Consider the following 21,271-nt stretch of genomic DNA (forward strand, 5'->3'; position numbering starts at 1 on the left):
GTCCGTTGATGCAAGATTGGTGAGGAGGCTGAGGATGACAGGGAAGGAGAAAGGATAAGAGGAGAACGATGAGATGGGAGTAGACAGACAGAGGGGAAATGACAGGATGAGAGGGGAGATGAGATGATGGGAGTAGAAGGGACTGAAACCGAGAAGAGAAAAGTAAGGCAGACTGATGTATACCGAGGCTGGATTTGTGAATGAGGCAGAGAGGGAAGAGAAGAGAATTAGAGGAGAAGAAAAGGAGGGGGAACGGGAGGGGAAGGAAGGAGAGGAGAGGAAAGAGGAATGAACTACCTGCCACAATGGGTGCTGTTTTTTTATTCTGTTTTGCGGTGTTCAGGCGGAAGAAGTGACGGGGCGCAGGAGGTGGAGATGGGAGAAAAGAGACTAAAATGGGAGATGAGAAGGGAGAGATGAATAGTGTAATGTTGAGTAAACGGAAATACAGTATAGCAGAGTCGAGTAGAGCGAAGTTGTGCACAGGAGAGTTGAGGTAGGAAGAGAGAATGAGACTGGGACGGAAAGGAAGGGATGGGAAAGGAGGGGACGGGAGAGGAGAATAGAATGAACTAGATGTCATGGAGTGTGCTGTAAATTAATTTTGTTATGCTGTGCTGTTATGGAAAAGAAGTGGGGAACAGAAAAGGAGAGGAGGGGGGGAAAGGAGGGTGAAATGGAAGGAAAGGAGAGGAATGGAATGTATGGAGTGGAGAGGAAAGGAGAGGTGTTGTACATTAAATGTGCTTCTGCTGTGTTAAGGAGGGAGGAGTGCGGGGGTAGTGGAGAGGAGAGAAGAAGGGATAAGAGTAGGGGAAGGGAAGTGAGGGGAGAGTAGTAGGTACTGAGGTGGGATGGGCGAGAAGGCAGATAAGAAGGGAGAAGAGTGAGAGATGTGGGGTACAGTAATGCAGAGCAGAGCAGAGCAGAGTCGACGGCTGTAAAACATGAGTACCAAGGTCAGATGTGCGAGGAGCGCACGAGAGGGGAAATGAGGGAGTGAGACAGGAAGAGGAAGAAGAGATAGGAGCAGGAAAGAGGAGATATGAGATATCGAGGAAAACAAAAATAGGAGACGAGAAGAGACGAGGAGGTGACAGAAAAAGAAACGGAGAGAGACGAGAGGAGAAATGAACTGAAGATCGAAGATTGAAGGGAAGGGGAAGGAGATGAAAGGAGAGGTTATATGAGAGGAGAGGAGTGGTGAGGAAGGTAGGGGATGTCAAGGAGAGCAAAAAGAGAAGAAAGGAGAAGGGAGGAGAGAAGAGAGGAGAGCTGAAGGACGGGAAGATGGGGCGAGCCGAGGAAAAGGGAATGAACTCGCTGACATAAAGGGTGATGTATATTAATTCCGTTTTTCTTTCTTTTCTGTGTTGAGGCTCGAACGGTTTGGTTATGCTGGAATGGAGGAGAATTGGGGAGAGGGAAAGATGGACAAGAGAAGGAAGGAGATGGGAAATATATGAGAAGGGAGAAAAGAGACGGCAGAACAGCGGACGGAAGTAGAGGTAGGAAGAAGAGGAGAGACGAAAATGAGGGAGATTCAGATCATCAGATGGATAAGTTGCATGGGCGGAGTAGTTGAAGAAACGGGAAAGATGGAGAGGGGAGGGGAAGAGAGGAGAAAGAGAGGGGAATGGGAAAAAAGGTAAAGGAATGGAAGGAGAGGATAGGAGAGGAGAGGAGAGAGGAGGAGAGGAGAGGAGAGGACAGGAGAGGAGAGGAGAGGAGAAGGGAGGGGAGAAGAGGAGATGAAAAGAAAGGATAGGCGAGGCGAGGAGAGAAGAGGAAAATGAACCAGGAGTCATAGAGTGCTGCAAAATTAATTCCCTTTTGCTGTTTTGTGGCAGGTGATCTGGAATGGGGGAGAGGGATGTTGTAAGGAGGCGGAGAGAGGGGAGAAGAGGGCAGAAGATGGGGGAAAGAGACGAGAGAGCAGGAGACGGAAATAAAGAAGAGAAGGGAGGAAAGGGGAAAATGAGGAGAGGAAAATGAGTGGGACAGGAAAGGAATGGGAGAGGAGAGATGGGATTAAAATACAGAAGAGGGAGAAGAGAGAGGAGCAGAAAAGGGTAAGGAAGAGAGTGATTCAGACCGGCGAGTTGGTACGTCGGAAGAGAGAGAAGAAAAGGGAAGGAAGGAGAAGGGAAGGGAGGGAAAAACCGGAGAGGGGATGGATGAGAAAGGAGAAAAGATCAATGGAAGGGGGAGAAGGGAGAGGAGAAGGAAGAGAACAAACCAAGATGGGGAAAGAAGGGGAGATGAAAGAGGGAAGAAGAAGGGAAAGGAAGAAAGAGGAATGAGGTAAAGGAAAGGAAAGAAGGGAAAGTTGGAAGAGGACAAAGAAGGGAACAACCAGGAAAGGGAGGAGAGGGAATGGGAAAGAGGGTAGGGGAAAAGAAGGCCAAGGATCAGAGGGAAAATATGGAAGACAAGAAGAAAGAAGGGAATGATCCGGGCGCTAGAAATGAAGCTTCTATTTATTTCCTTTTGCTGTGTTGTTTCAGATCTATGCGGGTGGGTGGGTGTTGTGAGGGGTAGGGAGGGGGAAGAGGAGGACTACAGGGAGGAGAGAACTGGGGTGAAGAGGGAAGAGGGACTAGAGAGGCAAGGAAGGAGACGACAGGAGAATAAAGGAGTGTTAATAAAAACGGAAGGGAGAGGAGCAGAGATAGGTACAGAAGAAAACAGAAGGGAGGAGTACGCTCAAGAGGACAGGAATGGAGGGAAGACGCAAGAAAAGGCAGGAATGTAAAGCAGAGTGCGGTAGGAAATGAGAGGTAAAGCAGAGTGCAGTAGGAGACGAAAGGTAAACGGAGAGTTGAAAAGAATACAGTAAAGCAGAGTAAATGAAAGAGAAACATTCGGGGGCAGAATGCGAATCGCCCGCCAAAATAAAATGCTGTCTAAGGTACAAACTACCTACAAAAGAAATTTGAAGAAAATCAGTAAAACTCTACGTAATTCAGCCACTACGTTTCAAAAAAAGCCAATCCATATTAATAAAAATACAGTATATGTCGGCTGGCATTCGATCGTCTTTGATCAAATCCTCACCAAAAGTTATCCACTTCTGCACATCCACATAGCTGCTACTTCTAAAGGTTTGGTGAAAATTCGTCCACAACATTTCGAGCTATTATGGCCAAACACACACACACACACACACACACACACACACACACACACACACACACACACACACACACACACACACACACACACACAAAAGCAACTGCCTTGCCTTGCTAAAAGCGGGAGATAACCAGGAAAAAGTGCAACAGAGCAAAACAGAGAAGCACTGAGTAAAGGTACAGCAAAGCACAGCAAAGCAGAGCAAATTACATCTCAGTAAGAGTACAAGTAAACTAGAGTAGACTATAGTAGAGAGAGAGAGAGAGAGAGAGAGATCCAGTCTATATATAACCTGGGCTTGGATTGATGGAGTTGTCGAAAAGAATTACGATGAAGGAAAGATGATAAAAGAAAATGGAAAGGGGAAGAACTGGGAGGGGGAAGAATTGGGAGAAGGGAAGAATTGGGAGAGGGGAAGAATTGGGAGGGGGGAAGAATTGGGAGAGGGGAAGAATTGCGAGGGGAAAATAGGGAGAGGAAAACAACTGGGAGAGAGGAAGACTTGGGAGAATGGATAATTGGGCGAGGGGAAGAATTGGGAGAGGGGGAGTCAGGAAAAGTGATGGACAGGTAAAAAACTGGGACAAGCGAGGTATCAGAAGAAAAAGGAAATGAAATAGTTGGAAGAGATGAAAATTAAAGAGACACAGCACCGATAACTGGGAAAGAGAAATAAATGGAAGGGAAAATTAGCGAAACGAAACCTGAGGGGCCAAATAAAGATTACATGATTGAAAGCGATGACGTTATATATAAAAAAAAAAAAACTGACGGTAAATTACAGGCCGCGTAGTTGTTCGTGAGCAAGCACACACACACACACACACACACACACACACACACACGCACACTAACAACAATACTCCAGCAATCTTTTTTCCTCACCCTTACAGTCGTTCATGGTCTCGTTTACCGACTTCTTCACACCGCCTTAATTCAATCCACCACTCCGCCTTCCTTTTCCTATTTTACTCGGATACCAACATCCTCGCACAGTATTATGGGTTTTAATAGTAATTTTCTTTCGTCCTTTTTCTTTTTGTTTTAACTTCTTTGAGCCATTTCCTTTCGTTTATTTCTTTTTAGCTATTTCCTTTCCTTAACTTTTATTAATTTATTTATTTTTTAAGAACCTGCCTTTCGTTCGTTTTGATTTCATTTAGCCATTTTCTTTCCTTCGTCTGGATATTTTAGTCACTTCTTTTTACCGTTCTGATTACCTCTGAACTCCTTTCTTTTCCATCATACTGTTCTTTATAATTTTTTCCGTCTTTATTTTCTTTGATGTCATAACCACCAGTTTTTCTTTTCCTTTTAATAATGTTGTTTCGCCAGCGTTCATTTTCCTTGAACTCGTTTACTAACTTTTTCAAACTGCCGTAATTCCATTTGAACTTCTTTTTCTGCTCTCATAATTACGCTGCAAGTTGATGCCTTTTTTCCACAACAGTTTCTCATTCCTCATCTCCCTTCGTTTAATTTTTCAATGTTTTCTTTTCGTCCGGTTTATTTTGAGTAATTTCATTTCGTTCGTTTGTTATGTCATATTCACCAGTTCACTTATATTTTCCCTTTACTGATTTTCCTTCTTTTTTTTTTTTTTTAATTAAAACCGCTTAGAGAATTTGTCAACCGCCTTCATTTTTTTTTATCGTATACCCACAATCTCATACATTTTTTTCCTTAGTCATTTTATTTATTCAGTCTTCATTTTTCTCTACAGTCCTTCCCTTTACCTTTTTTTTTTACTTCATTATATAATTCCTTCTCGATCACTAACCCCTTCAACATGAGAACGTAGAATATTATGTTCTTGCCACTACCAAACTATTTTCATCGGTTTAGGAGACACTTTTCCAGCTGGAGGGGTTTTATATACATATCCTCCACTATCTCCCTCTGTTGAAGAAAACAGTCTGAGAGCAACAAAAATAAAAAATCCTCGGGCTGCTGTGGTTATATTTTCCTTCATATAAAATCGTTTTTTTTTCTCCTTCCATTCGTCATTTTTTTTCTGATGCCATTTTTTATTCAACCGTTTTTTTCCCTTAATTTATTACATTGTTTCATCACATCCTCTTGTACTTCCTTATTTTCCTCTCGTCCGCTTTCATCTTCATTGATATAATTTCCTCGTAGACATAACCACTTTATAGACATTTCCGGTTCTATTTACTCACTTCCTTTCTTCCCCGTCTCTCTCTCTCTCTCTCTCTCTCTCTCTCCTAATCGCTTTACCCGACTGTCACCGAAACTAACATTAATTCTGCATCACACATCCACTTAATCCGTCACGCATTCATCAACATCCCCACATATTCTGTCATACATTCCTAAAACATTTCCCCTCCTCTACCATTCTCCCCCCATCCCCTCACTGTTTTCTCTTCCTCTGCGCTCTTAAATAAACTCCCATCTCCCTCCTTCCTTCTCCCCCATTCCCTCTTATCTCGTTTCTCCCCTTACTTCCCACCCCCTTCTCATCTCTCTCTGTTTTATCCTCCTTTGTACTGTTCCTTTCTCTTTTTCCTTCTTGCTTTCCATTTCCTTTCTCTCCCCTTCATGTGTTCCCCCCTCTGCCCTTTCTGCTCCTTTCCTCTCTTCCCTTCCCATCCCTTTCCTCCATCTCCCATTCCACCCTTCCCACTTCTTCGTACCATCCTTCCTCCTCCTTCCATTCTATTTTCCTCTCTCCCCTTCCCTTTCCCCATTCCTACTACCTATATCTTTCCCTTCATCTCTTCCTCCTCCTCCTCCTTCCATTCTTTGTCCTCCTCTCCTCCCTTTCTCTTTCGCTATACTTCCCTCTTTCCTGTTCCCACATCCCTCTCTCCTCTCCAACCCTCTTTCTCCTTCAGCATGTAGAATTAGATCTCGCAGTCACAGCCTGCTCTGTAACATGCAGCCTCGAAAGAACCATAAGGACTGTTGCTGTTTTCGGTCCTTTGTACTCCTTTTTCTGGCTGTCATAAATTCCAATCTCCTCCTCCTTCCCCCTTCCTTCCCATGCCTTCCTTCACCTTCTATCCTTTCGTCCACCTTACCTTCCATTTCCTACCCAATCCCCGTCCCTCCTCCTTCACTCCCCCACACCTCCTTCTTTCCATGCTTCCAATACCCCCACCTATCGCCCACCATCCTCCCCATACCCTCTTCCTCCCTAAAACCCCATTTTTTCATTCTTCCTCCCTCTCCTCCACCTCCACTTTCCATCCATTCTTCCAATCCTCCTACCTATTGCCTACCATCCTCCCCATTCCCTCTTCCTCCCCATACCCCCATACTTAGCCTCCCATCCTCCTCCTCCACCTCCACCCGTCCACCTTCAAGCCATCCTCTCGGGCAGCGGCAGGCGGAGGGAGGGAGGGTAAAAAATGGTGGTGTATTAGGACGTATCCCCCCATTAGTTACCATTAGGGCCATACCACCATTTATCAATTAAGGGGCGCGCCACCACTTCTCGGACGCTGCGGTCGAGTGCTCGGGGACGTGGTTTGGATTTACGACGGAGGGGGTAGGGGGGAAAAGGGGGGGCTAGAAGAGATGGGAGAGGTGAAGGGAAGTATGGGGAGGGGGGACAGGGGGGCAAGGAGGGAGAAGGATGAGGTTAAGGAGGAAGAAGAGGGGTGTTGGGAGAAGGAAAGGAAGGGGTAAGTGGGGAGGGGTGAAGGGAACGAGGAAAAGAGGAATGGAGGAGGGAATGGTGTGCGTGAAAGAACGGAGGGGACGGGGAGTGATGGAAAGGGTGAGGAGAGAGGGACGAGGGCATGGTGAGGGAATGAGAGGTGGCGGAAGGGAGATGGTCAGTTAAACGAGAGAGGAGATGAGAAATGATGGAAAAGGTGGGAAAAGAACATCAGGCGAGGGGTTAGGGGGAAAGTGTCGGCAGACGTAGCTAAGGGGTGTAATTATGCAGAGAAGGTTATCTGGCCACCCATCTCGATAGCGTGGTTTTAGGTACTTGTAGTGAGATAGGGTACCTGATTATGGATTGTTAAGCTCAGCCAATATTAAGTAGTGAGACGCAGTGTCAACGAGGTGAGTTACAGCACTCCTGGGTTACAAAGCTTATTGCACAAAGTTATACAAAAAGGTGAGCTACAGTTTAGTACAGCGTGATACTAACGTCTGACCTTCTCACCAGCCCTTCTCTCCCCTTTCTCTCTCTAACCCCCTTTTCTGATCTGAAGGGAATCTCTCCGACATTATATAGACATCGGGAGGACGTGTATAGTAAATTTCCTATCACGTGGACTAACTGACTAGGGCTGGTTACTCCACGTGTTTGGATATGTCATGAAATTCTTGTTCGTCTGGCCTATGAGGAAGTTTGAGATACATCGTATGGTTAAGAATTCTTGATGGTCTGGGGCAACAAGGGTTGTGGATATACATTATGAGAATTGACATTCCTGGTTCGTCCAGGCAAGGGGATGTGTTCTTTAACTCTTCCTGAAGGACTCAAACATAACTACCTGTTCTACATATTGTTACCTATAGCTATATATTGTACAGTAGTTACATATAATATTGTGTTACATTATGCCTAAAAAAGGGACGGGAAGGGAAGGGGATGGAGGAGGGTGGATATAAGGGGAGTGAGGACGGTAAGTGGCGAAACCTTGGGCGAGAGGGGTGAGGGGTAGCTAAAGGATAAAGGAAAAAAGGGGTTGAAAGACCGGGGGTTGGGGGAGATAAAAATAGACATCGGAGTAGAGGAGGAGGAAAAGAATGGTAGGGGAGAAAGGAGGAGAGAGGGAGAAGCAAGAATGGTGGAGGAGATGGTGCAAAGAGGTAAAGAAAGACGTAGAGAAGAAGATGGAGGGAGACAGGGAAGTGGGGAGGGGACGAGAGGGCGAGATGAACTTGAGAAAGGAAAGAGGAAGTGAGACAGGTCAAGGAGCAGACTGAGTGATATACCGACTCTTCTCCCAAGCTCTTCATGCTCTCCTCCTCCTGACCTCTAACTGCTACAGTGGAGAGGAAAGTGACGTCACCTCAACCACAAAAACAGCCCAAATTTTTCAGTGTTACTCTCTCCACTTCTTATTTTTCTGACCCTAGATTCATTTTTTACTCTCTCTCTCTCTCTCTCTCCCTCCTTCCAACTGTTTTTACAACACTTTTATCTCTAAATATCCTCTTTTAGCCCGTCTTCCTTCCATTTTACTCCATTTATCTTTCTACTCTCTCTCTCTTTCTCTATCTCTCTCTCTCTCTTCCTACCTCTACCTCCACTTTTTGTTCCGAGGCAGTAAGACATCAGCAACGTAGTCATAATTTCAGTGACCATTTCGTCGACCAGTACCCACCCTCTACCTCCCTCTCACTGAGCAGGCCCCAAAATGCATATGTAACTGCTCTCTAAATGCCAAAAATAATTATGTACTTGCTTATCATGTGGGCATTTCCAAGATTATTTTTGTCTCTTTTTAAACTCCTTACTGTTTCCTGCTTCTGAAGATTGTTTCCTGCTTTATTATTGTTTTCCTATTGTTTTCCTTGTCCTGAAGTAGCTTTTTATAATGAACATTTTATACTTGGGGACCTTTTTCTTTATTTATTTTTAGGAGGGTCGACACGCGATTCGTTCTTGCTACTTTTGTCTTCTATCATTTTTCCAGTGCAGATTGAGATTTTTTAATGGGTTAATATTTCCTTATGTACCCCGTCTCCATTCTGTTCCCGATAAGACGGGTCTTCCCGCTTTTACTGTTTCTCCCACTATCTTCACAGTTCCCAATGAGTTTTTCAAATGAGTTGCTATTGTTTCCTCATTTTTTCTCTTTTTCTTTTTTTTTCCATTTTTTTCCGATATAAGGATTGCTTCGTGTTGTGACTGCTTTCTCCATTGGTTTCCCACCTTTCTCAAGTAAGCGTCCTTCTTTGTGTGTCATGGAGATGTCCGAACTCCCGTCCAAATGCCTACTATCATGGCGTTACCAAATCAATTAACATACCAACAATGAATTCTGCAGATATATAAAAATTTGCCTGATTAAGACTTTGGTTAGGCTCGGGTGGGTTGTAGTAAGATATCCTCCTCCCTCGCCACGTCGCATGAGATGCAGTACTTGATATGGATTAGAACATTGTAAATATCAGGGGGGAAAATGCCAATGTAAATAAGCTTCCTAAGAAAACGAAAAACAAACAAACAAAACAAATACAGGAAACAATAAAACTGTAGGATATTCTTTTCTCTCTCTCTCTCTCTCTCTCTCTCTCTCTGGTGATGTCCCCAAACATTACTCTGTATTCTCTTTAATACAGTCTCTAACAGCTTAGTAATTGCCTTCACTTGTAACTGCCATCCTTGGTGACAGCCACGTAACTACTCTCATATGTAATTGCTCTTTAACTGACTTCATTTGTATTTAATAGGGATGACCCACTTCTGTTACTACACCTGATACAACACGGTAACTACTATCTCATATAAATTCTTCATAAGTGGTTTTATAAGAGTCCGTTCATTACCGTCTACTGTAACAGCTCTGTAACTACCCTTGCTTACAACAGTCCCATAAATACAGGTACTGTTTCTGTAGCAGTCCATTAATTTCCTTCCTCCGTAATAGCTTGGTAATTGTCCTCACTTGTAACTGTCCTATAACTTCTTCGCCATTTGTGTTTTGTTGTCAGTGTCTCCTGTCTTCATGGGCATTTGTTTCCTTCACTGTTACAAAGCTGGATTCTCACTAGCTTAGGAGGCCCCCTTACACTCTTTCTATCACATTATTTCTGCACATCACGCGTTAACTCTCACGGCAGCGTCTTCTTTGGTTTTTAATTGCAAACAACGATACGCTATTTTATTCAGTTACAGATCTTTGGGAGAGTTATTCTTGCCACCACTAGCTCTGTCATCGCAGAAACAACTCTATCCTTTATTCCAGCCACTGTCACACTACTATACTCAATCACTGGTGAGTCACAGAATTATTTAGAACCGGGAGTGCGTCACAGAATCATTAAACTTGATAATATATTTTCTGAAGGAATTACACCAACATAATGAAGTGCGCTTATAGTCAGCACACGATGGTTTCAGTCCAATGAGAATTCGAAACTGTTGCACCCTTGCATTAAGACAATTTCAGTATATGAATGTAACTCTTCCATACCAATACATCCAAGCACCGATAAACAAGGCATTTTCCTGCGTCTTATTCGGGGAGATTGTCAGTATTAGGAAAATATAATAACGTGCACGAAAATACAAAATCGTTTTATGCAAGATATATGGGCAAGGAAGAGGTATATGAGAAGGCCTCCTGAACTCACAAGAACATGGTCCCGAGTTACATCACAGTTTACTATAAGCGTATCTTGGTAGGTGTGAGTTACTTTTCGTTTGTACCTGCATACGTAATAAATGGAGTAGAATTTTTCTAAGGGTAGGCCACAGTCAGGATTAATCCTTTCTTATAATGGTCAGAGGACGTCTGCAGCTAGTGAAGTGAATGTGAAAGTGAAGGAGTTGCACTTTGCTATATCTGTGTGTCAAAGTCAGTACACTAACTGTATAAACCAGCAATGGGCAAACATACGAAAACATATGAAAGACATTACTACCAACACCCACTTCAAGCCTTAAATGTCCTCCACAGCTCAGGTTTCCAACCTCAGACTCTGAGCACACACACACCGTGAGAAGTACGTGTTCTGCATTGGTATATAACTATCCTCTTAACTAATATTCTGATTCTCTCTCTCTCTCTCTCTCTCTCTCTCTCTTTCTCTCTCTCTCTCTCAGAGGTGGGTGTTATTGTTTTACTGTTATAAGGGGCCAGGTCCAACATGTCCCCATCTACTATTAAGCGTATGATATATGCCAGGAACTTCTCATGTATCACTCTTTCAATTGCCATTTTCCAGCGTTATCACGGCCATAACTTATGTTATATTCTGGCCAATTGGTGCAAATAACTCTTTTTTTTTGGGGGGGAGGGTTGAATCTATTAATGGCATTTTGTCACGTGTGGGGGAGTGGCATAATGTGAAATAAAGATAATTTTTCATTGCATTTTTTTTAATCGAAATAATTTTTAGACTTGGCACTGTGTAACGGAGACTTGCTGGTGATATATATGTGTGTGTGTGTATATATATATATATAATCTATCTCTCTCTCTCTCTCTCTCTCTCTCTCTCCATCATATATATATATATATATATATATATATATATATATATATATATATATATATATATATATATATATATATATATATATATATATATATATATATATATATATATATATATATATATATGTAGGCTAGTGCATTGTTTTGCTGATGTCAGTGAGCGTCGTGCCTTGAGAGTAAATGTAGAGAAGAGTAAAGTGATGGTTATTGAGAGAGAAGGTGACTCACAATGTGATGTCACAGTGAATGGAGAGAGACTGGAATTGGTGAGAGAGTTCAAATACTTGGGTACAGTGATAGATGAGAGAGGAAAATGTGCAAATGAAGTTGAAAGTAGAGTGACACAAGGAAGAAAAGTGGCTGGTGCAATGAAGGCCTTGATAAGAAACAGAGGCTTGAGTGTTGCAGCTACACGAGGCTTACATGAGGGAGTGTTGGTGTCAACTTTAACATATGGGTGTTAGCCTATGGTGTGGCATGAAAATGAAAAGTCAAGAGTAAGAGCAGTGGAGATGGGACTGCTGAGGAATGTATGTGGAGTACAGAGGGTGGATAGGATACGAAATAATGTGATTTGTGAAAGGTGTGGAGTGAGGAAGTCGGTGGACACCAGAATCGAAGAGAGTGTCCTAAGATGGTATGGTCATGTGGAAAGAATGGATAACAATAGAGTGGTAATAAAGGAACACCTGAGCGAATTTGAAGAAGGGAGGCGGCGAGGTAGGCCAAGGAGAAGGTGGAGAGATATGGTGGATGAGTGTGTGAGGAAGAGAGGTTTGGAAGTCGGTGAGGCTAGGGCTCGAGCTGGCTGGTTGAATTTTGTGAGAAGTGCGTGATCAGGGATTTTGGCACCCCTTGTGAGCATGGCAGCGTCCGGATTGACTCAATCGGATACCCTGTGTGAAGCTGCAGAATGTGGTGAATGTTTTTGGCGTATCCGGTAGAGCCCGGATTCCAGGGGCTTGAATGATGAGTAAATGGAAGTGTGGCCTATTTGGATTGGGCAAGTTTGTGCTGTCGGGACACTGCTACTCCTCACCCTGCCCTTGGGTGGGAAAGGAGGTCCGGATGATGATACATACATATATATATATATATATATATATTACATTGCTACTCCTCACCCTGCCCTTGGGTGGGAAAGGAGGTCCGGATGATGATATATATATATATATATATATATATATATATATATATATATATATATATATATATATATATATATATATATATATGTGACTGGGGATGAGGAAGGTGAAGAAATGTAATTTATGATAATTTAAAACAGCTGTGGTGATGGATGTCATATGTTCCTCTCTCTCTCTCTCTCTCTCTCTCTCTCTCTCTCTCTCTCAAATGTCCTGTAGAAGAGAGGGAGACAATGAGAACGTCTGACAGCGAGAAGGGTGGAGCAGAGGTGGAGGGAAAATGCGATGGAGTGAGGGGGAAAATATGTGGGATGCATCGAGAGGACGAGGAGTGAAACAGCGTGACAGGGAGAAGAGTGGGATGGAGTGAGAGGGGCTAGAAGAGAAGAGGAGTAAGAGTGATCGTTAACGAGTGAGAATCATGGAGTAAAAGAAGAATGAAAGGGAGAAGAGATATAAACTAATTATTTCTTTTTCCTCGCTCTCTCCTCAGAAAATGATTTGTTCTCGCAAGGCCAGGAACAGAAAAGTAGACCAGAAAATGGTTGTTGTGAGAGCTGTCATTTATTGTTTCTTACACCAAACTCTTCCTCTTACTTCTTCTCCTTTGTCTTTCTTCAGTTCTTTGTCTTTTTTTTTTCTAACGTGCCAACCTCCTACTCTCTCTCTCTCTCTCTTTATAATACCTTTTCTCTTCTGTTTTTCATTACGCACCATTCTTGTTCCTCTCTTTTCGTACACATTCCTTTTTTTAGATTATTGTTCTCCATATACTTATCTTGTTTATACAATCCTCCTCCTCCTCCTGCGTCTGCTTTGGCCACAACTACTACTACTATTACTACTACTAAAACGTCATTTTTCTTTTCTTTCCACGCCTTCGACCTTTTCTCTCCTTTTTTACTTTTTCTCATACTCGTGCTTTTTCCTCCCTTTCCTTGGGGGAAGCAGCCTAGGTATATAGATAGATAGATAGTGCTTTTTCCTCCTCCTCCTCCTCCTGCTGCGTTTTCTTTAGCCCCCCCCCACATCAGGCCTCCCTCCCTCCCTCCTCCCCCTGGAAGTTACGAAAAAACACCCCACAAATCGGGTATTGAGAATCTGAAATCCCCGCCCAATATTGACGATTGGGTTAAGCCGATTTCCCGAGCTAAGGTTTTTACGGGCACGGTTTTCCTGTAAGTCTCAGGGTTGTCTTGATATATTCCGGGTGGGGGAGGAGAGGGAGGGAGGGAAAAAGGGAGGGAGGGAGGGACAGAAGGAGGGAGGGATGGACGAAGCGAGAGAGGAAAGAATGGGAAAAGAGAAAGGTGGATCGAACTGAAGAGAGGAAGAGGGAGGGGAAGGGCAAGCGTAGGGATATGCGAAGGGGAACGAGGGAAGACTGACTCCAGAGTAGAGGATATAAAGTGAGGTTTCCTGTAAAGCACCGCCTTGCTTTGATTCAACATCGTAAGTGGGGGAGGAGGAGAGACTTCTATGGAGGATAGAGGGAGGCAGCTGGGAGCTATGAATGGATTGGGTAGGGGAAGAAGGTGGTAGAGGGAGAGGCAGGAGAGGGAGGGAGAGGCAGGTGAGGGAGGGAGAGGCAGGTGAGGGAAGGAAAGGAACTCAATGGAAGGAGAGGCACGTAAGAGAGGAAGAGGCACGTGAGGGGAGGGAGGGCAATGTGGGGGGACGGACGGCGAGTAGAGAGGATGAAACGAAAGTCTGTACGGAAAGTTTGAGGGAAAGAAGGTGGACTTGTGGAATAAGTTGGGTAGATGGAGAGGAAGAGAAAGGATGGACTGGAGGAGGAGGAGGAGAAGGATTACATAGGATTACATAGGAAAGCAAACAGCAACAGACCTTATGGTCCTTTCGAGGCTGCTTGTTACAGAGAAAACTATGACTACAAGATCTAACTCTGCATGCTGAAGGATAAGGATAGTAAAGCAAGAAGGCTCCCCCCACCCCCAAACCCTCCAGGAAAAAGTGAGAAAAACCACCATGCAGCATGGAAAAACTGACAAGGAAATTTCACATGAAATACTGGAAAGGAAAAGTCATATTCTATAATACTTTGTCTATATGCTACCCGTTTGAGTAACCTGAAAGAGAAAGTAATCAAATAAAATAATAGTTACGGCATGACATTATAACACTGAGTTAATGGGGCGTGTGGACATAACGTGGAAACTACACAGTGCACAGTGTGGATGTTAAGGGGTGGTGTGGCAGCCTTGCCTGGCGCTTTTAAGGTAGGTAGCAGTCAATCAAGCCCTAGCTCCGTTTACTCCACTGAGCCAAGGAACTCTCCCATGTGGGAGAAGTATACAAGTTTCCTCCTGAAGCAGTGACCTCTGGTACATTAAAAAAAATCCCGATGGACGAGGAGGAGGAGGAGGAAGAAGAGCGGGGGGACTGATATGAATGGATGGAGGACGTGTGGAGGAGATGGGTGGACTGAATTGAAAAGAATTATGTACAATACAGGGAGAGGACGGCAGGGGGAGAAAAACGGAAGGAAAAAGCAAGAGAGAGAAGTAGGAAAGATGAAAAGAGAGAGTGAGTGAATATATGAAAGACTTAAGAAAGGAAAGAGAGAAAGACGAAAGTAAAAAGGAAGAATGGGAAAAAGGTAGCAATGGAAGGAAGGAAGAAGACCATGAAAAAACAATACTGATGTGGAGGAACGCAAGTTAGAGGCGAACTAAATAAAGGTCATGAGGAAGGAAGGAAAGAATTATGAAAGACGGAAGGAGAGGCTGAGGGAAAGAAGGAAGGAAGAAGAAAGTAAAGAAGATATAAAGGAAGTGAGCAAGGGAGGAAGTAAATTTGACGGAGTGCAGGAGAGTGCTGGGAAAAGGAAGGAATGAGCACATGTAGACTGAAGCTTGGTTACGGTGAGGGGCGGAGAGAGGAGATGGTTACGATGAGGGGCGGGGAGAGGAGGGATGAAGAGACAGTTGTTATGCTGAGATTCAGGGGGGAGGCATAGACAGGGAAGAGGCAGGGGTTAGGTAGAGGGTGGGAGGCAGGGGTTAGGTAGAGGTTGGGAGGCAGGGGTTAGGTAGAGGTTGGGAGGCAGGGGTTAGATAGAGGTTGGGAGGCAGGGGTGAGGAAGGGAGAAGCAGAGGTGAGGGAGAAGCAGGGGTGGGGAAGCGTGAAGCAAGGGTGAGAAAGGGAGAAGCAGGGGTGAGGAAGGGAGAAGCAGGGGTGGGGAAAGGAGATGCAGGGGTGAGGAGTGGAGAAGCAGGGTTGAGGAAGACTGAAGCAGGAGTGAGGAAGGGAGATGCAGGGGTGGGGAAGGGAGAAGCAGGGGTGAGGAAGGGAAATGCAGGGGTGGGGAAGGGAGAAGCAGGGGTGGGGAAGGGAGAAGCAGGGATAAGGATGGACGAGGGAGGGGAGAGAGAGTTATGCAGGGAAGAGGTATTGGCAGGGATACAGGAGAGGGGAAAAGGGACAGCAAGAGGGATGGGGATGGCGCGGAGTGAGGCAGAGTGAGACAAGGATGAGGCATGGGGCTAGGCGGCGGAGACGCAGAGATGCGGGGGTAAAGAATGGATTAAAAAGGAGAAAGGCAGGGTTAGGCAGGGCTGGGAGGAAGGGGTAAGTAAGAGGGAGGAGGAAATACGGAGCGTTGAGACAAGCAATTTTTTTTTTTTTTTTTAGGACACCCCTAAAATAATGCGGCGTCATGCAGCAAACAACGATAGATAAAAAGAGACAGACGATAAATATAACTGAATAAATGGAGAATCAGGCAGTAAGTAGACACAGATGCTTAAACGAGTGAATGCTGACAAGGATAACCATACAAATAAAAATAAAACAGGGGGAGAAGGGGGTGTTCTTTGGAGGAAGCACAGTAACAAAGGAAGGAAAGGGAACGGGTAAATGTGAACGAAAGGAAAAGACACTGAACAAGAAAGAAGGATGGATGGATGGATGGAGTGAAGGAGGGATGAAGGATGGACGGATGAAGGATGGATGGATGGATGGAAGGAAAGAAGGATAGATGCTGGTAAGTGGTACTGTATATAAAAGGGAGTTTCGTGATGACGATGATGAGGACAGGGAGAAAAAATGGAAGACAGGAAGGTTGGAAAACAGACAGGATATGTTACAACGACGAATAAAATTAAGAAAAAAGGAAGAAGACAAGGAAGGGAGTAAGGAGCCATAAAGGAGGGTAAAATGGAGGGAAGAAAGGTAAAAGGAAGAGGCAATGGCATGGAACGAAGAACAAAGCTAGTATAGGGGAAAGAGAGAAGGAAGGACGAGAGGAAGGACCTGTAAGAAAGGAAGAATGGACGGAAAGGGGAGAAAATACGACAAATTGTATATAAAAGAAGAACAAAACTAGAAAGGAAGTAAAGAAGGCGGCGAGGAAGGAAGAAATGATAGGGAAGGAAATCCATTTTACTGACCACTTTCTGTTGTCTCTAAAAAAAAAAAAAATCAGAGAAAAAAATGTTGATAGATAACTTCCCTTGGGAGGAGAGCGACGGGTATGCGGGCGGCTGGGGAAGAGAGAGGATGGGAAAACGCTAATCAAGTGATGTGGGTCAGACACGGACGAAAAGGTGACGGTCTGGGACGGTCTGGGACACTTTATGTGGTGAAGAAGATGGGAAAAAAGATAACAGTTCATGGAAGCTGACAAACGTAAATAATAATAATAATAATAATAATAATAATAATAATAATAAAACTACTACTGCTACTACTACTACTACTACCACTACTACTACTACTACTACCACTACTACTACTGCTACTACCACTACTACTACTACTACCATAAAAAGAAAGAAAAGTACAATAAATCAACAGGTAATTCAATTTGGAAGGAAGACGTGAAAGGTTTCTGAACACAGATGAGGCCCATTTTTACACACCACTCTAAAATACTGATCCTTAGGTGGTTGTTTCCTTGTGTGTGTGTGTGTGTGTGTGTGTGTGTGTGTGTGTGTGTGTGTGTGTGTGTGTGTGTGTGTGTGTGTGTGTGTGTGTGTGTTGCTGGCTTTTACACCAATTTACAGCAGTGACAATTTTTATAAAGATGATACCTTTAGCACAAGAGCAAAGTAAATATAGCCTAATTATCAGTGAACTAAGAAAAAAAAAAAAAAAAAAAAAATGTCCTGTATATTAACACTTCGGAACCAACAACCAAATTACTTACATATTCTTAAAGGTTCTCCACCCATTGTGCGAGCCATATTTTTTTCTATATTAGTTAAAAACAAATTGTACATCCATTATTTCAACATTTACCAAGCACAGACTCAACATTTCAACACATTTCTTATTCTTAGCAAGTTCTCATACAAAATATTACACAAACCATAAACGACTCTTCAATGCAAAATTTCTAAGCAATAATATGATCAAGAGCCTCCAAGAATTTAGCAAGTCTATAACATAAAATATATACCGTATCAAAATTATATACATCCACGCAATATATCAAAATTACAAGTGAATCACCGAATAAACTTCAACTCCTACATCTTCAGCAACATTACCTCCAAAATAAATAAAATAAATTAATACAAATCTGACCACTGCTGCATCCTCATTACCTTGCTGAGAAACATTCCATGGTAGTGGAAAAAAAAAACAAAAACACGATTACTCCTTCCATGTCATACCCATACAAACCACACCAATCTCATGTCACTCACCAAGTTCTCGCCGCCTGCCATGGGAGACACCAGCAGCGTCTCGTTGCCCAGCTGTATGATGCCGGCCAGCCCATTACAGGTCCTGAAGGCAGCGATGGCACCGGAGTAGTCCTTCACCGTGCCGTGGTAGTAACAGTGCTCCACCTGCCGAAGGAAAGGTTCAGGGTTACTCAGGACTGTAAGGGAATCACCTACATTGCACCAAAAAGATCAGGATTGTAAGAAAGTCACGTATACCGCACCAAAAAGAATGAGGATCAGACCAAAATGAAGAAGTGGTGCAGTAGGGAAATCAGCTATTCTCCACTCAGGGTAAAATAAAAAGAAAAAAAGAGTGGATGGAGCTGAGGGCTAAACTGCATATAAATTAAAGAGAAGGTTAAGTCAGAGAATCAACTACCTTCCACCTTAAAAAGAAGGGACTGAGAGTCAGATTAGCTATAATGAAGAGAAGGTACTATACTGTAGCAAAATTTACCTTCCATCTGGGTAATATAAAACAACTTAAGGTTAAACCCGACATAATGCAAAGAAACTACAGCCAAGAAATCAACTATCTTGCACACTTGAAAAAGGGAACCGGGGGTTAGACTAGATTTAATGAAGAACATACAAAGGAGAACCATCGTGGATTAAAAAAAAAAAAAAAAAGATAAAGTCAGTCCCATACTGCTATCTGCCATGTGTAAAAACTCAAGGCTTGGTTATCGTAGTTCAAAATACCTAACTCTTTCAGTGATATAAAGACAACAGTGTCCTATGCAGAGGGAATAACTACTAGTCAACAAATTGAGAGTTAAGTGGCAGAACAATGCGAAGGTGGCATTATATGATCGGGAAAAAAAAAACAAAAAAACATTCTCCTCTTCGGGATTAGAACCAATGCGCAAAGAATGCGACGATCACCCTAAACTAAGACCCTAAACCCTTGAACACCTGATCGCCTAAAATGTATCAGTCTCAAGAAGCCATCTCTTGAAACTTTAAAATAATGTAACTTAAACTTCGCAAAACTCATAACATGTTTCACTGATCTCACAATTCAAACTCAGTCTCCCATAATTCAAAACACAACTCACACTCCCCAAACATAATGAAGAAAAAAAAAAAAAGACCCACCAAGAAGGAAATGCCTAACGATATCAATTAACCTAAACCTTAAAGCGGCTTCCCAAAGAAAATGACTCTTCTTCAATAATTAGACTTAAGCTGCGGCCTAATTTAGTTCTCTCCTTCCTCCTCTCTCTCCCTTTCCTTTCTTCTTCGCTCTTTTCTAACCTCCTCTCCCTTTCATATTCACCTTCTTTTCGCCCATCTTTTTTTTTTTTTTACTCCCCCCCCCGCAACAATCCTCTTATTTCCCCCTTGCTTTATATTTACCTTTTCCTCCACTTACTCTTCCCCACTCCCTCTCTCCATCTATTTCTTCCCCATTCCCTCCCCCAAGCTACACCTCCCTCCCTCTCCACCTTTTACTCCATCCCGTCAACCTCCCTCATTATAACAGCCATTTCCCTTCCATTTCCTCCTCTCTTCCCTCACCCCCTTCCCCTTCCCATTCCCTCCCACCCCAGCCACTTCCTTTTCCCTTCCTCATCCTTTCCTGTTCCCCCTTCCACTCAAACCCAATCTCTTCCCTTCCAAATTCTGACTATTCCAATCCCTTCCATTTCTCACTCTAACCACATCAACCCCTTCCCCTATCCCTTCCTCTCCTCCTACCCCCTACTTCCTTCCGCACCCCTCCTTCCCCTCCCCTCCCCCCTCCCCTCCACCGCACAGCCTCCCCTGGTATTAATAAGGCTCAAATAGATCTTAATAAGGCTTGAGGAGGGGCCATATTAGATGATCCAGACCCACCTCCCAGCCCCACTACCTCCTCTTTCTTCTTCCTCTCTGACGATATGCTTTCGTTTTTCTTCCCTATCAATCCACATCATAAACGTCTTCTGTCTATCTGTTCATCAGTTAATTTATTCATCAATTTATCTGCCCTTATCTATCTACCTCTTATTTCTCTACACGTCGTTTAGCTCTCTCTCTCTCTCTCTCTCTCTCTCTCTCTCGGCTTCCGGCCAGGCCTGCTATTCCACTAAGAGGATTTGATCATTATAACGACTTCTGCATCTTCCACCAAAGGCATTGTTACTACCTGATGTTGCCAAAAAGTAGCCTTATGTTGCAAAATGTAGCCTTATGTAGCCCTGAGTACAGAAACGTAGCCTTATATTGCGAAATAATATAACCTCATATATATATAATATATATATATATATATAATATACTACGTGTCAAGTGAGGTTGGTGGAGGATTAGTGCCCCTCCCTGTAAAACAATTAACTCGAAGCCCTTGGCCACCCTGTTTGGGATACATGGCGTCTGGCAATAAAAAAAATATATATATATAAAATATATATATATACCGTATATAGACAGATATATATATATATATATATATATATATATATATATATATATATATATATATATATATATATATATATATATATTCTTTTTTATGCCAGGGGTAGATGAAATCAAAGGCTGGAAACCCACAAGATTATTCCCGCCAAGAAAAGGAAAAACCCAAATTCAATATTCGTTCATTTCAAGAGGCCTGGACAAGTTGTGTTTAAAAGACTGAATGCAATAGGCGAAGGAAATGCTGACATGAGAAGACAGTTTCGGAGCTAACCTGTTGCATATACGAGGGTCTGGGAGTATCGGTTAACTCCTGCATCAGAGGGCTGGACAAAAATGGGCTGACAGCCTGTTGCCAGACGGGTGTTACGCGGCCGCCGAAATGGAGGAAGAATGCAAGGAGACTGTTATGGAGAGCAGTGACACATGAAGGACTGGAACTATCGTACAGTGCATACATGACGGGGCTGAGAGTATCGGTTAACTCTTGCATTAGACTGGTGGACAGAAGGGGAAGAGTCTGCTGCCAGAAGGATGCTACGCGCCTGCCGAAATGGGGGAGGAATGCAAGCAGACAGTTCAGGAGAGCAGTGACTATCAAAGTTGCGATAGAAAACACCGATAAAGATGCCACAATGCTGAGAAGAGACAGAGATTGAAGGGAATCAGTGCGAGGAGAGTTAATGAGACGAAATGCCTTTAACTCCACCCTGTTGAGACGAGTTGTATATAGGAAGGTCCC

The 21,271-nt window shown here is 43.4% G+C and overlaps 1 protein-coding gene across 1 annotated transcript in view; it reads right to left on the minus strand.

Moving 5' to 3' along the window:
- mmd (disintegrin and metalloproteinase domain-containing protein mind-meld) overlaps positions 1–21,271 on the minus strand; it is a 540,350-nt gene that overhangs the window by 108,669 nt on the left and 410,410 nt on the right. Inside the window, exon 9 of the mRNA XM_080277960.1 lies at positions 18,109–18,252. Coding sequence (XP_080134086.1) covers positions 18,109–18,252 — 144 coding nt within the window. The remainder of the gene's footprint in view (positions 1–18,108; positions 18,253–21,271) is intronic.

This window comes from Coenobita brevimanus, chromosome 71 (genome assembly GCF_032717465.1).
Source record: "Coenobita brevimanus isolate Jiangsu-jjx chromosome 71, ASM3271746v2, whole genome shotgun sequence".
Lineage (NCBI taxonomy): Eukaryota > Metazoa > Arthropoda > Malacostraca > Decapoda > Coenobitidae > Coenobita > Coenobita brevimanus.